At 37.7% G+C, this 15,282-nt stretch overlaps 1 protein-coding gene across 1 annotated transcript; it reads left to right on the top strand.

The window, feature by feature from the left end:
• The first annotated feature begins 7,487 nt into the window (after positions 1-7,487).
• Positions 7,488-8,814, top strand: LOC147622051 (major pollen allergen Bet v 1-K-like). Its single transcript, XM_086823663.1, has 2 exons — positions 7,488-7,758; positions 8,472-8,814. The coding sequence occupies exons 1-2, from the start codon at positions 7,572-7,574 to the stop codon at positions 8,750-8,752; spliced, it is 468 nt and encodes a 155-aa protein (XP_086679789.1). The 5' UTR covers positions 7,488-7,571; the 3' UTR covers positions 8,753-8,814.
• The last annotated feature ends 6,468 nt before the right edge of the window (positions 8,815-15,282 follow it).

The raw sequence follows: 15,282 nt of genomic DNA, 5'->3' as shown, positions 1-15,282 counted from the left end.
GAAATCCATTGGCGTTGTCAAGCTATATCTGCATTGACAAAGAACCAAGAGGGAACAAACTAAAGTAAGAAATGATTCAAACACACTGAAGCAATAAGAATTAAACCAGACAAACTACATAAATAATTAATTCAGGTAATAGAAGCAATAATTTACCTTCTGGTTCTCATCCTCCTCTAACTTCGCTGCATCCCAAAGGTTGATGGAGCCCTCTTCATTTTCTTGGTCAAGTTTAGAAATAGGTTCCTTACCAAACTCAGAAATGCCCATGTCCTGCTGAAGGGCTTGAAATTCTTCCTCTAAAGGAAGAGAAGCTTCATTCTCCTTGTCTTTTTTAAAGCATAAGGACATTGCTTCTGGGGCCTCTAAGAAGTTTTCTATCAATTCTGTGTCTGTGTCCAATGCGAGGCGAGAAATTCATCCTTACGCTCATTCTCTACATCAAGAACATCGAACGCGACTTCACAACCATCTGCTATTATAGAAAGAGAGTAATCCTCCCTAAAATTATAGAGTTTTTGAATGTGGGAGAGGAGGAGGTAATACTTCCCATTAATTAGGAATGACGGTAGCCCAAGCATGACAAAATTGGACGTCAATCGCTCCCCATGGTGGACAGATGACGTTCCTTCATCAATGATGGTGGAGGCCTTAAACTCTGCCACATCAAAATTTGTGCTGAGAAGTTCCTCCTCCTTCTTAAACACAAGGTCCAGGACCTCTTCTTCTGCAGAATAAGGACTTGAAATAAAGGACTGTTCTGATTTATTAATCCTTCCTCTAAGCTCCTCTTTTGTGTAATCCTCCTTATCAGCATGAAGAAAGAGATAGGCAACAAACCCAAAAAGATATTCTAGCAACCTGCATTTCGTGCCATGCACTAGGCACATGTCAATACAAATCTTGATACGTTGATCATCTGAGTAAGTGTCCCATCTCTTCGACATGCTTGAATTCTGAGACGATGTGACTGTGAGGCTTGACATGTGGACATACGTAATGGACCCATAAGAGATGGTCCCTCCACTAACCAACCTGCAATAGTCTGTCCACTCTCCCTCCAGGGATGTCCTTGCCATGTCCTTGATAATCTCCTCCAGTCTGAAAGGAACGTTGAACATAGGCTCGACATGGCAAAGGGATTTCTCTTGCCCAGCCCTCCTCACAGCAGATCAAAGAGATGCTCTGTGGCGCTAGGCTCATCCTTAATCTCCTCTAGCAATAAATCATCCACATCATCTGTAGCATTGTACAAGTGAGAATCCTTAACCTCCATCGCTTCTCTGATCCGTGGAAGATGAGGAGTAGTCATAAGAAATGAACATGAATTGGAGCCTTTGTTAAGTAACTGGAGAAGCGACAATTGCTAGTAATAGTAGTGGGATAATTCTAGTTTTATCATAGATCCTAACTATAATGCAAATTTAAGAAGACAAAAAATTAAATATACAAAATCATATGATTTCTTCATTAAAAAAAGATACGAATACAAATATGTCAACATTATCTTGAATGATGGTAGATAAGAGAACATAACTTCATTATACCAAACCCATTTTTGGGTATTAAAATAAATAAATTATAATAACAAGTTGTTAAACATACTAAAAGGAGTGAAAGTTGTGTACTAGTTTGTAATGCAGTAGAATTTTAGTAGAAAATTTCAGCCAAATAGATTGATAAAACTTGCAAAAAGACACGTTATTGAGTAAGCATATGTCAAATGGAAGCTAATATAGCTCCATTTACTCTTGAAAAAGTTTGTTAATGGCCCAATCAAGCCCTCCCTCTTTGGACACTCCTCCAACTTGGGATCAAGATGGCCTCTCCTCCAAACCGAAGAGGGTCAAAACAATCTTTTCTAAGGAACCAGAGATTTCACTGACGTAAACGAGAACATGTGAACATGTTAATAACATATGTTAATAACACAAAAAATCTTGTGATCACATGTTATATTCACAAAGCTTTCACAAGGGCCTAAAAAAATTATCTTTGTCAGGCATAAAAAATCTTCTTAGGTGGCCACTGACCTGCTATTATGTGAAGATGGTAACATGAGAACATGTGAATAGCTTATTCCCATGTGTAGCCAAGCTTTTAAGGGATTCCCAAATGCCAAGTGACCTGTTATTTTGTGAACGGTAACATGAGAACATGTGAATAACTTGTTCACATGTGTTATTATCACAAAAAATCTTGTGATCACGTGAATATTAAATCCCTGTAAGGAACTTTAGATTAATGACATGTAGTGGAATATTTAACATTAAATTTTTTTAAGGTACACGTTCCTAGACATCATTTTCCATCAGGGAAACGAGGAAGGAGTATTGAGCCTCAATCCATCCTTATTGTAATCCAACCTACCACCCTACCACTTGGTTCTGTGGATGGTTTAATTTTTTCCCACTATGATGGACCACCTCCATTAGCAATGCTTGTTTTCATCGCTATATAGGTGTCACTACTATGCATCGCTTATGGAGCGCCCATAGCGAGGACCAGGACATCGCTTAAGTGATGCCTGTAGCATGGCATAAATGGCACCTACAACATGGGTGTCACTTAAAGGCGGTCCCTTCATGCATCACTTAAGCGATAACGGGAAATGCATATGCGATACCTAACGGCTATTTTACCCGATTAAAAATCGGCCTAATAGTGTGGCCTAATAGTGTGATGGTTCTCTCTCTCACACATGCATATACACATTACAGTGCAATGGTTATCTCTGTGTCTCTTTCATTAATGTACTCCAGTCTCTCTCACACATACATACAATATCAAAGTATGCCTTTTCTCTCTCTCTCTCTCTCTCTCTCTCTCTCTCTCTCTCTCTCGATTCAAATTATATTGAGAGCACACATTAAAGAAATCTCTTTCTACCGCATAATCCTCTATTGGCCTCTTCTTCTTAGTTAGCATTTGCTGATTTTTTTCAAGTACTTCTGTTATGTCTCTCCTGAATCTTTTCAGGAAGGCTTTCTTCAATTCTTCAAATGTCTGTGTGCATACCTTCAGGCGGCCTTTCCACCCAAAGTCGTCGCAAAGTACCCTTAACATTAGGAGACCTTTGGACATCTTTTGGGCCTTGTATAAGGATTTCTAATTTTTAGGGATTAAGACTAATTTTATGCTTTCTTAAGAAGACAAGGTCAATCAAGAGGGCTACTTAAAGCCTATAATTTGAGCTTTCTAGCCCATAACTCACTTACAAAAATAGGGTCTAATGTTGTCATTCTCTCTCCTCTTCTCTTTCAAGCAAGCTCGTAAACTGGGGGGGAGGGGGGGACCCATATATATGTAAAACATTCAATTTTTAACCTTGATTTTTTCCTAAAACCCACTCTATCTCATCATTGAATGCCTCCACCTTTTTCTCCTTCATTTAATGCCTCCTTTTCCCCACCAAATCAACTAAATCAAAGATCTCTTGTCACTTGCCACATCATCAATCTTGCGACTAAGGGAGGGCCAAAAATAGTGATTTTTTTTCTCTTATTTTTGAACTTTTTTGCTATAAAAGTTATCCCAAACCCATATAAATGTTAAAAAATCAATTTTCAATCTCTTGTCCCTCCCAAAATTGAACCAACTCTCTCTCTCTCTCTCTCTCTCATCTCTCTACTGTGAGCTTGGCCTGCATACCCTCACTTTATCCCTCTCTCTATAATCCTCTCATCTACTCTCAACTCTCCCTTTCTCTCTCTACTGTGAGCTAATGGCCTGTAAAATGTCTCTCTCTCTCTCTCTCCATCCTGTGACTGCATCCTCCCTCTCTCTAATCACAACTCCTTGGAAGGTTATGGCATGCACTCACTCCCTCTAATCTCAACTCCTATCTCTCTCTCTCTCTCTCTCTCTCTCTCTCTCTCTCTCTCTCTCTCTCTACTCTGATTCAACGACACAAGGCGGATTTTCATGTGGAGGTTTTGGAAGAGTATGCAACTTCGGGCAAGGTTCATGAATCTCACATAACATGAGAGGAATGTATGTAGACAAGGGGGTCACACTAATGTGGATTTATGGGTTGATGGGCATCTATACCCGGCTGAACCAAGAGTGCATTACCCACCCACTTTCAAAGACTTACCATCATTTATTCAGTATGCAGGAGATGGTGAGAATGAGATCCTCGGCTACTGCAAGAGATTAGCAACAACTAACGCTGGTAGAGTCTTCTAATTGTCATCACATTTGCATACGCTCCAAGTTTACCTTACTAGTGTACACCAAAGCCTACTTCAGGCTGAAGCAAAAATAAAGGAGCTTGAGGGTGTAAATCAAGAGAGAGCAGCGTGTGTGGAAAAGCTTACGCAGACCATCTCCCACATGAAAAGAACTCCTATTGGAGCTAGGGAGCGTAAGAGGCCACTCAACCATATTGAAACACTTGCCGTTGGGGGGGGGGGGTGGGGGGGCTCATAAGTGGAGAATTCAATCAGCATGGTATGGCTCCTCTTTCTTATGTTTTTTGGGATGATTTATTCAAGTAATCATAATTAGTGAGACTAAGAGATAACAAATGTGAGTATTGAGTATAAATGTTGTTGTGGAGGTTTTTCTTACTTAAGTGTTGAGACGTTTGTGCAAAGATGTGTAGTTGACAAAGGAAAACAAGCATTCTCCTTATTTAGTGTCTCATTCAATTCACTTAATTAATGTTTGTGTATCTATGTATTGATGATGTGGACATGTATGTGTGTTTTTATGCATGTAAGAATATATCTTGCCCATCGGGACATGGGTCATGCCATCAGTAGATTATAAACACATATACATCATTACACCATTGCCAAAAGGAGCACTTGCCATCAATACATTCTAAAGCACCCATCTCGTTTATCTCTTAGCAAAAGGTTTTGTCATAAAATTAAACATGTGTGAATATGTGATTGATAAAACCCTTGAAAAATCATGCACACATATACAGTAGGAAATTGCAACCTTGAAAATTTGGATACTCCCTTTACGGTCAATGTGTGGACTTGATAGATTTTACTGATTACTGAATTTTAAATAATGGTGACCTCTTTGTATTCGCACCTTTTTTTGTGAAATGATATGATGTTGTATATTTAAATTTTAGTCTTCCTTCAATTTAGATTATAGTTAGGATCTACGATAAAATCTAAGAGCTTCTATAGATTTTGTTTTTGTGAAATGTATTGTTGGTTGTTAATGCCTTATTTGATCCCCAATACTATCCTTGATGGTAGGCTCTACAGATCACATACAAGATTTCCTTTCAGGTTATCATGTTTTTCCCATAAGCCCATAAGTGTGTAGAGTTATATTGTGCCAGCAAGGAAATAAGTAGTGCATTAACGCTTGTTCGTTTTTGGAGTCCTTCAAAATTCATGTGTCCTATATGGAGCTACAAAACTAGCATTAAATTAAAGGACTTGGTTCACTTCCTTGGATGACTTTTGAAACATGATGTGATCTCGAATTATCATAAATAACAACATATTGAAACACGTTCTGCTCTTGCATTATCATGTACATACGATGTCCTCTAGAATTATCACAAATAACAAACTATTGAAAGTGTGCCAATTTTTTTAACCTTTGTTTTGTAGGCTAGAGTTTGTCATTTTTGGAAACTATAACCACTTTTTATTTAAGATTCTTTTCCTAGCACGTAGCATACAACACTTCTTTATTATACACCAATGGTTCTTTCTCATAGATAGATTTCGACGGATTTTGTGCCAAGCATCTATTTTTTAATTATGGTCAAGCATCTATTTTAATTTTTAAATTTGTGCTTGTCTTATTTGGCTCCACTTTTGATACCCTTTGGTTGATATATGCTATTTAAGATTGCTAAATTGAGAGAAACTTTAAACTTGTCCATCATACAAGTCATAGTCTTCTACATAGGAATTCAGATAGGTCTAAATGAAAATATCATGTTTCCTTGGTATAATTTTTGGTAAGAAAAATATTGGATGTGATGTTTGCTCTACCAAACTCATTCAGATTTTATGTTATGTTTATCTATATTAGATCCTCTCACAAGAGAGGTAAGGCGCAGAAGATTGTGTACTTTTTTAAAAAGGGAATATATATATATATTTATAACATATTATAAATAAACAAACATTATTACACCATTGCTACATTAAGGAGCAGTTGCCATCAATTATACATTATAAAGCACTCATCTCCTACCAAAAGTTTGTGGCATAAAATCAAATGTATGTGAATAATTAGCTAATATGTGATTGATCAACACTTCTATTTGTTTTTCTTTCTTGACCTCCTTTATTTAGGAGCACATGGCCATGGCTATGTACGCAATCTTTATTATGATACGGAGTGCCCATCACCTCAACGTGTACAGCGGCTTGAGAAATGGAAAGTGGTAGAGCTCGGGCCACTTTCAAAGGGGATCAATGGCGGACATTGTCGCTCAAAAATCGAGGATCGGGTGGGCCGTCTGATTTTTGTGATCCATGTGTAATCCCTGTGAAATCCAAGTGTGAACCCTGTGTGATCCCATCTTGTGATCTTACCGGTTTGGTAGCTTTGCCAAAGGCTTAGGTACAGGACGTAAGCCACTTCACCCTCCTTTTACTGCTTATATTGGCTCCCTATAGAGTGGGAGAGAGAAAGCATGTCTTCACTACTACCCCAACAAGAGCCACAAGACCCCGGCCACTCCACACAAACCCTCGCCTCTTCAACTTCAAGGCTCCAACTCAACCACCATTGGCACGTCCTCTTGAACAATCTACAACAAAAATTGGTACTCCTATGACTTCTCATATTGAATCCTTCAAAGGGGTGGTTGTTGCAAGATGAGGTTATCTAGTTTCATGTAGTGGGTGCCCTTGGCTTTAGCTGAAAAACAGGCATTTTTCTTTTTTTTATATAAAAGTGTTATTCCCAGTGAAGTTGATTTTTATGCATAAACAGATGCATAAAGAATTTTTATATCAAAATTAGAATTCTCTTAAATTCTATACATAAAAATCAAATTTAATGAGAATAACACTTTTATAATTAAAAAAAATTCCATTATGCATCTTTTTGAGCATAAAAATTAAATTTAATGAGAATAACACTTTTATAATTAAAAAAATTTCCTTTATGCATCACACTTGGATTTTACAGGGATTACACATGGATCACAAAAATCCGACGGCCCACCCGATCCTCGATTTTTGAGCGACAATGTCCGCCATTGATCCCCTTTGAAAAAAGGGGTGTCAAATAGTCCCGAGGGGCCACAATGGCTATGCACTTTATTTTCATAGTAAATCGTACAATGATTGTTTTATTTATTAATTACAGGAAAGAGCTTCATCGTGAACAGTGAGAATTCTCGTCACGAGCCTTAAAAACAATAGCGACTGGTAACCTTCTGTGCTTCCCACGAGAAGCGTGCACATTATAGTTGTGCTTTCCACGAGAAGCATGCACATTATAATTGTGCTTCCCAGGAGAAGCATGCACGTTATAATTTATAGGAGGCTGGCCTTATCACGCAGTGTTCCAATGAGCGCAATCGATTGTAGGTCTAAGCTGTAGAGTGCTGTCGAGCTTGTTAGGTAGACGACATGGCCAAGACCCACGAGCTAAAAGTCCCCGTGAGCCATCCTGCATCCTCCGTGTGGCAGACTTACATCAAGAACTTCCAAGTAGCCTTGCCCACTATCATGCCTGAGCTTTACAGCGCCGTCGAATATCAGGAAGGCCCTCCTCTAGCGCCCGGCGGCGTGGTGCTCTTCAAATACAACAACAATGGTACGCAACAATGCTAGCTTTCATTCTCTGATCGCAATTCATATATTGTTCTTTCTTATCTTACTACCTTCGGGATTATACGTTAATGCGGTGCGCCCTAGTTCTCGCCATGTACGCCGAAGTCATGGGGCACACTTCACTAACACCAACCAGTGGTGACCTTATAGACATGGATTAAGGCGCTTCCTTGGGGCATGAAAGTTTCAAGAGGGCGAGGGCAAGTGCAAGTGGGACTTCTTTGTGGCATCTAATTGGAAAATTCAAAGCCATGGCTGGTGGCGTTGTGACATGTGTGTAGCAACTTTGCACGAGTCTAGGAGCTGCTTTACGATGTGATGCAAATCGGGCCTAACCTCACAAGCCTGCATTTACTTTATTTTTGTGTGTGACTATGGCCAAGCATTGAACAACTTCCTGTTTCAAGACATAAGGCAAGATCTATCAAAGGAGGAGCTTAACTTTTGACTATAGACACTCCTAATTTTTAGCCATGTTTTTGTATTCCCATATCCTGTTGAATCTGTTGTGCCTTTCCATGGAATAAGAGTGGACCAATTTTAGGGACTTTTCCACAAATCAACTTCTTATTTAATTTGTTAAAGCTTTTTCTTTTTTTTCAAGAGTTGGTTATGAATAGTCCTTGCATCATACACGTCCTATTACTTAGGAATTCGTTCATTTGTTTTACAATTTTGTTTGCACTTACTTTGCAGGTTTCAAGCATTACGATTACTTGAAAGGCAAATGGGAAGTCATGGACCATGACAACTACTATGCAAAGATGAAGATGTTTGAGGGAGGGGCTCTTCGCAAGCACTTTGCAAGCTTGGCCTACTCATTTGAGCTCTTGCCTGGGCGTGATCCTAAGTCTTGCATCAAGGTGTGGACCCTCTACTATGAGGACATTGGCGAACACAACTTCCACGATATCCTCAAGCAAGAACTCAACATTTGTGGTCAAAACCTTGAACCCTATTTTACCAAGGGCACTTGAGGCCTCATGCTATCCTTTAATATGCCATCTTTTATAATAAGAAATAAAAGTTGTACCATAAATTCACAATTTACATGATCTTATATGAGGAGTTTTTGTATATTTTTTTGATGGTATAGCTTATATATATATATATATATATACACATATATATATACATATATATATACATGTATATATAAACATATACATATACATATAAACATATACATATACATATAAACATATATATATATAATATGTATATATATGTATACATATATATATATATGTGTATGTATGTATGTATGTATGTATGTATGTATACATATATGTACGTATACATGTATACATATATGTACCTATATATATATATATATATGTACGTATACATGTATACGTATATCTATGTATATCTACGTATACATGTATACCTATATACGTATGTATGTATATACATATATATGTATGTATGTATGTATGTATGTATATACATATATATGTATGTATGTATGTATGTATGTATATACATATATATGTATGTATGTATGTATATATGCATATATATATACACATATATATATATCTATATGCATATATATATATATCTATATATATATATATGCATATATATATACACATATATACATACATATACATATATATATATATATCTATATATGTATATGTATGTATATATGTGTATATATATATGCATATATATATATATATATATATATATATATATACATATATATATATATATATATCTATATATATATGCATATATATATACACATATATACATACATATACATATATATATATATATATATATATGTATATGTATGTATGTATATATACATACATATATATAAGCAATATATTGTTTTTACCCCCTTTTAAGAATAATAGGTAAGTAAGGAAATTTTCTTTAAAGTTCATACTTTCTTAGGAACAAATCTTAAGAGGTACTCGTAATAGTTAATGTGGGGTACATGTTTACACTTGTGACCATAAACTAGTATAGTTTAGATGATCTATAATCTCCAAAGTTCCTACTTAATTAGGAACAAATCTCAAGAGGTACGTGGAATAGTTAATGTGGGGGGTACATGGTTACACTTGTGATCATAAACTAGCATGCTGTAGATGATCTATAATCTCCAATATTTTTAGAAAAGTGGATATGTTCATGTGTCCCAAGAACAAATTTTCCAACCTTGTACCATATGATAGTGACTCCAAGTAGCAAACTAGCATTCGGGGACATCTTTGAGGACGTCTTTAGGACATTAGTATAGTTAACAACTTAGGGTTGATGCCTTTAAAGCCAAAAAATTTCAAAATTTTCCAAATAAAAGAAAATGATAACATGGGAGTTAAAGTCTACTATAAATTTAGCTATGTGTTGTAGATAATTAGTAACCATTTGTTTTTTTTATATGTAATAAGGATTATTTATCATATGTTGAAGTTATTTAGAGTGTGTGTCATGAAGATTGAAGCTTTTACTTTTTCATGTGTTCTTGCTTTTCAATCCTCTACTTTCTAAGGTTTTTGAAAAAAAAATTCAAATAAGAAATTTTAAAAATATGATTATGTATATATTTTTATTTATAAACCCTTGTTTCCTTGCTTGTAACTTGGCCATACACTCCCACAAGTAAATAGTAATAATGCATGTGCTCTGCTTGATTATGAACTCACATTCATGGTATTTTGAGATCTCCAAGAAGATCAATTCAATATGGGTGTTTTTAAAAAGTAAACAACCTAACTTTACCTGCAAGTAGCTTGTGGTAAGTGTTACAAATGTTCTTTTTGTCATTTTTTTAGAGATATCTTAAGATACACTCTCTCTATTATCTCTAACCACCATGAGATCACTTTTTGTTTTTTGCATTTGGGAAATGAGGTCTTGTCGCATATATTAATTAGTTAATTCATTTAGATGACATAGCTTATTCATCATCATCCTAATAGTAGATTTATTTTGAATGAGAATAGTATCAACAACCCAAATGTTTTAATTTCGATATTGTGCTAAAGTTTTGTAGAATTTACATGTGGCACATATTGACTAGTGTTGGCATTTCTCCTCCTTTTAGCTTGTATTTATCCTCTTGCATTATTGTGATAGTGTTTAAGGGGATAAATCCATCACTTACACTCAACATAAAGAATTACCATTTCTTGTGTGGTGTAGGGTTACACATGAGGATGCTCTCATAGGGTATATAGGTTATACACATCATGTTGATTACATGCACAATGGGGTTGGTAAAGGGGGATTTGTGTTGGTGACCAACCAGCCTATTTGGCAACCCCGCCCAGGTTGCTGGCCCAAACGACCTATTGTGCAAAAAACTATTGTGGTTTAAGCCTACTTGTTTTTTAACAAACTTGTAAAAGCTTCTTGGAAAAACAGGTAGTACCTGGATGGATGTAGGTAGCAAAAGGGAAAATTATTCGGATATGTGTGGATTAGAGGATAAGGAATTGAGGGATATTTGAGTATAGTGTAGAGGAGTTAAGCTTTTGCCATTGTACTGCTTTGTATTTATCAAGCTAGTACTGAAGAATGTTACAGGGGTTGGTCTCTAACTTGTCTTTTCTTTGCTACGCATAGTTCTATCTATTTTGCCTGTTTCACGTTAAGTGAACTCCGGTCTGAAATCATGTTAGACATATGAACTAACCAGTGTGATGAGCAGACATGATTAACTGCCCTAGATTAAGCAAACGGGTAGCTTAATGTGCCAGTGTTGGCTTATTGCATTAGACACGGTTGCATTAGTCGTCACTATTCAAAAGCCGACTAGGTGGTTCGGAACCACATAAGTGCTGGGTCTGGACCAGACACTGACACTTTTGGCAATCCTAATGAGGAGATGGTACGCCATGTAGGGGAGTAGGAAGGTAGAGGCTAGTTCTAAGACCAGTCCTACACAGTAAGTCTTTATAAAAAAGCTAGTCGAGGTAGATCTAGAAAGGAAGTGCACATGTATTGGTGTCGAGTAGGTGCATGAGAGAGTTATAGGAGTGCAATGGATAGTTCATTCAGAACGAAGGAAGCTCAAATAGAGCAATGTGGTACCATCTCACAGACAATCTGAAGCTACAGGAAGTGAAGGGAAACTACATCGCATCCAAGAAGACTTCGAGAGGGATTCTGCGCTAGTAGCAAGAATGACATAATCAGGAACCACTGAGGAACTAAGAAGGAGAACACCAGGAGCTTCAGAAAAGAAGAAAAGAATATTAAGAAGAAGAAGAATCAGTAGCTGTAGGAAGAATGTCTCTCAAGTACCCAAAGTTTAAGGGCAATTGAGAGAAGGATCCAAATGCTCACATCTTTGCCTTTGAGACCACATTCTTGGCCACTCGAGCTCCATTGCCATAAAATTAACAAGACTTTTTGGCGAGATAACTTTGGGTGGAAAGGACTCCTGCTGGTACGCACAATATGGTCTACAACCACTTCGAGACGTTGGAAGAATTGAAGAAAGCCTTTCTGAAAAGATTCAGGAGAGACACGACCATCACAGAAGTACTGGGAAAAAGGCAATAGATGCTAACTCAGAATAAGAGGCTAACAGAGGATTATGTGGTAGAATTCCAAGCATTGCTCATGTGTCTAGATCATCCCATCAAACTTGCTCTAGCCAACCACAATGAGTCAGTAGTTCGTGAGAGGATTGAGGGAAAAACTCTAGATGGAAGTGGCCAAGTATGATCTGGATACCCTCACCTTTAAATTAGTGGTGGTGGTAGCAACCAAAGCTGAGGGGATCTTGAAGAAAACAAGCAAAGAACCCAAGAAGAAAAACAAAGGATAAAATAAAGAACAAGGAGGAAGAAAATTATGAGTTGGATTATGGAGAAGATACCTCAAAATCAGATTCCAATCAGGAGTCGGATGCCGAAGATCGAAAGCCCTGCTGAAAGAAGAAAGTCAGGAAGAAGGTAGTGGATGTTCAAGAGAACTGAAGGTTGCCCTAGCCAAGATTTTCAAAGGAGATGCAAGATCTGGACTTAGACTGGATGTCTACTACGTGAAGTGCAACAATCAGGGTCATATGAAGGAAGAGTGCCAATTGAAGAGCACGTAACAACCAATCACTATCGGCGGGAAGAAAAACCACACCACTAACACTTGTTTTTATAACACTCAGAATAGGAATCTGAGAGTGGTGGAATGGTAACAACGTCAACAACAACAAGTCCCAACTGGCAACCAAGTCGCCATAAGGCCTCAAAATAGCAGACCATACGGAAAAGGAGGTGGAATATTTGGGCAAAGGGGAGTTGGGCTGCTATGCCTTTACTGCAATGCCCGAGGGCATAGACAAAATGACTACCCCATACTAAATTCCATCAACAAAAATTGTAAGAGGCAATACCGTAAAGGGAGGCAAACCCAAAAGAAATTGATGCATTAGTGAATATGGTAAAAGTGGACCAATGGGAAAAAAAACAACAAGAAAATAAATCAATGGTGATCGCTCTGACAAGATTGTAAGGACTTGTCAAGACGGTGAGATAGACAAGAATTCCAAGCTAGAACAGGAGCAGAAGCGAGAACAGTGGGTAGGGTAGCACAAAGTCCATGAGAAAATCACCAAGTTGGTGTAGAGTGCACAAGGGATGGTGCGGACAATGTAGGAAATCCCACTCCTAGAAGAGCATGTCGACGTGGATCCGGAAAGAAGAAGCCTGATTAAGAAGAGGGAAGAAATTGCATCAGGCAAGAAGCAACTATGAAATTATAGAGCAACTGAAGAAAGGATGCTGAAGTGCCAACTAGAGTCCATTACAACCCAGAGTAGTGGAAGTGTCCCAAAAAAAGGAAATGGATGAAATATGGAAGAATTTTGGATAGGGAAACTGACAAGGGAAGTTTAGGAAAAAGAAAGAGAAGAAAAGGAAGGAGAAGGAAGAGTGTACAGAGGCCAGAACTCGTATGCCCACTCACAACAAGGAGAAAAGAAACAACCTTGTGAAGGAATACAATCTTTGGGAGGATCTTTACAAGATCAAGCTAAGCATCACATTGGACCAAATGTTGAATCTGGTTCCCAATTATAGGCAAAATCTTCTCTAGGACATAGTGCAAAATGAAACATTATCACATATGCGTGTGCAAGAAATGGAAAATCGAAATCCAAAGTGGAGGAATGTGAAACAATCCAAGACTCTGACACATCCATTCTGGGGATGACCATAAAGATCAGATGGGAGACAGTGATAAGAGTCATTCTGGATGGAGGATCAAAAGTGAATATAATATCAGATAGCGTAGATAAAAAGCTAGGAATCAAAGATATGTAGCGTGCTCAGTTTCAGATCCAGATGAGTTACCAGAGAAGAGTCCGACAAGTTGGAATCATCAAGGGATAACAAATAGAAGTGGTAGGATGCGTGTTCACTACCATGTTCATAGTCCTAAAAATGACTAAGATAGTGGGTTCATATCCCATTCTATTGGGAAGACCGTGGCTCACAAATTTAAGAATCAAGCACAACAACTAGGATATGGACATAATCATGATCCGGAGGGGGAAAAAGACAATATGCATCTCGATCATCGTAGGAAAAGACACGTTAAATCCAGCCAATAGACAGGTGCTTACAAAAGGCCTAAATTACCTAGAAGGGGTAGAATATGATGATGAAGAGAAGATCCTAAAAGAAAATTTAGATCTGTTGTTGTCACTCTTTGAGGTTGACATTGAGTGGACTGAGAGATATGATCCAAAAGTCTTGGTTGCTCATCCTGAGGTGCTCATGGATGAAGAAAGTACAAAGGAAGATGAGGATGCTAGTTAGGAGAGTATAACAGAATTACAGGCTGAGCACGAGAAAGCCATGGTGGCTCTCAAGCTTGAGAAAGAGAAACCAAGGAGACAAAACATCAGAGTTCAGGAAGATAAGCTCGAGGAAGTAAACCTGGGAGATGATTAAGAGCGTGGAACAATCAGAGTTTGAGGAAGTAAACCTGGGAGATGATTAAGAGCATGGAACAATCAGAGTCAATGCAAAATTGAATTAGGAATTCTAAGGAAGACTTCTGGAGCTATTGAGATCCTATAAGGATGTGTTTTCATGGAAATACTCGACATGAAAGGAACTGATTCTAGCTTTTACTAGCACGAAATCAACCTTAAGGATGATGCAATTCCTATCAGAGGCAGAGCATGTATAAAGTGAACCCTAACTATGCCAAATAGCTCAAAGATGATATTGAAAAGCTATTAAGGGTGGGGTTCATCTATCCAGTTGATAGAGTAGAATGTCTATCACCCATAGTCATTTTCTCGAAGAAAAACGTGAAGCTCAAAGTCTATCGAGACTACCTCAAACTCAATACGTTCGTATTGGATCCATTCTTGCTACCATTCTTATAATCCTCTACTAGATGTGGTAGCTGGACATGAGAAATAGTCCTTTCTAGATGGGTTTAGTGGGTGCTACCAGGTGCGGATGGCTTAGGAGGACAATGAGAAAATAGACTTCGTGAATAGAATGGAGGGATTTTGCCTCCAATG

The sequence above is a fragment of the Cibotium barometz genome, chromosome 29 (genome assembly GCF_041138505.1).
Source record: "Cibotium barometz isolate CiBa-2024 chromosome 29, ASM4113850v1, whole genome shotgun sequence".
NCBI classification, from domain to species: domain Eukaryota; kingdom Viridiplantae; phylum Streptophyta; class Polypodiopsida; order Cyatheales; family Cibotiaceae; genus Cibotium; species Cibotium barometz.
Note: the sequence above shows the minus strand (reverse complement) of the source record. Positions and strands in the feature narration are given on the sequence as shown.

What these genes read in the sequence shown, in the direction of transcription:
- LOC147622051 (XM_086823663.1), top strand. Translation starts at nt 7,572, where the DNA reads ATGGCCAAGACCCACGAGCTAAAAGTCCCCGTGAGCCATCCTGCATCC. An exon ending in CTTCAAATACAACAACAATG is followed by an intron (nt 7,759 to 8,471) that starts GTACGCAACAAT and finishes CTTACTTTGCAG; the next exon opens with GTTTCAAGCATTACGATTAC.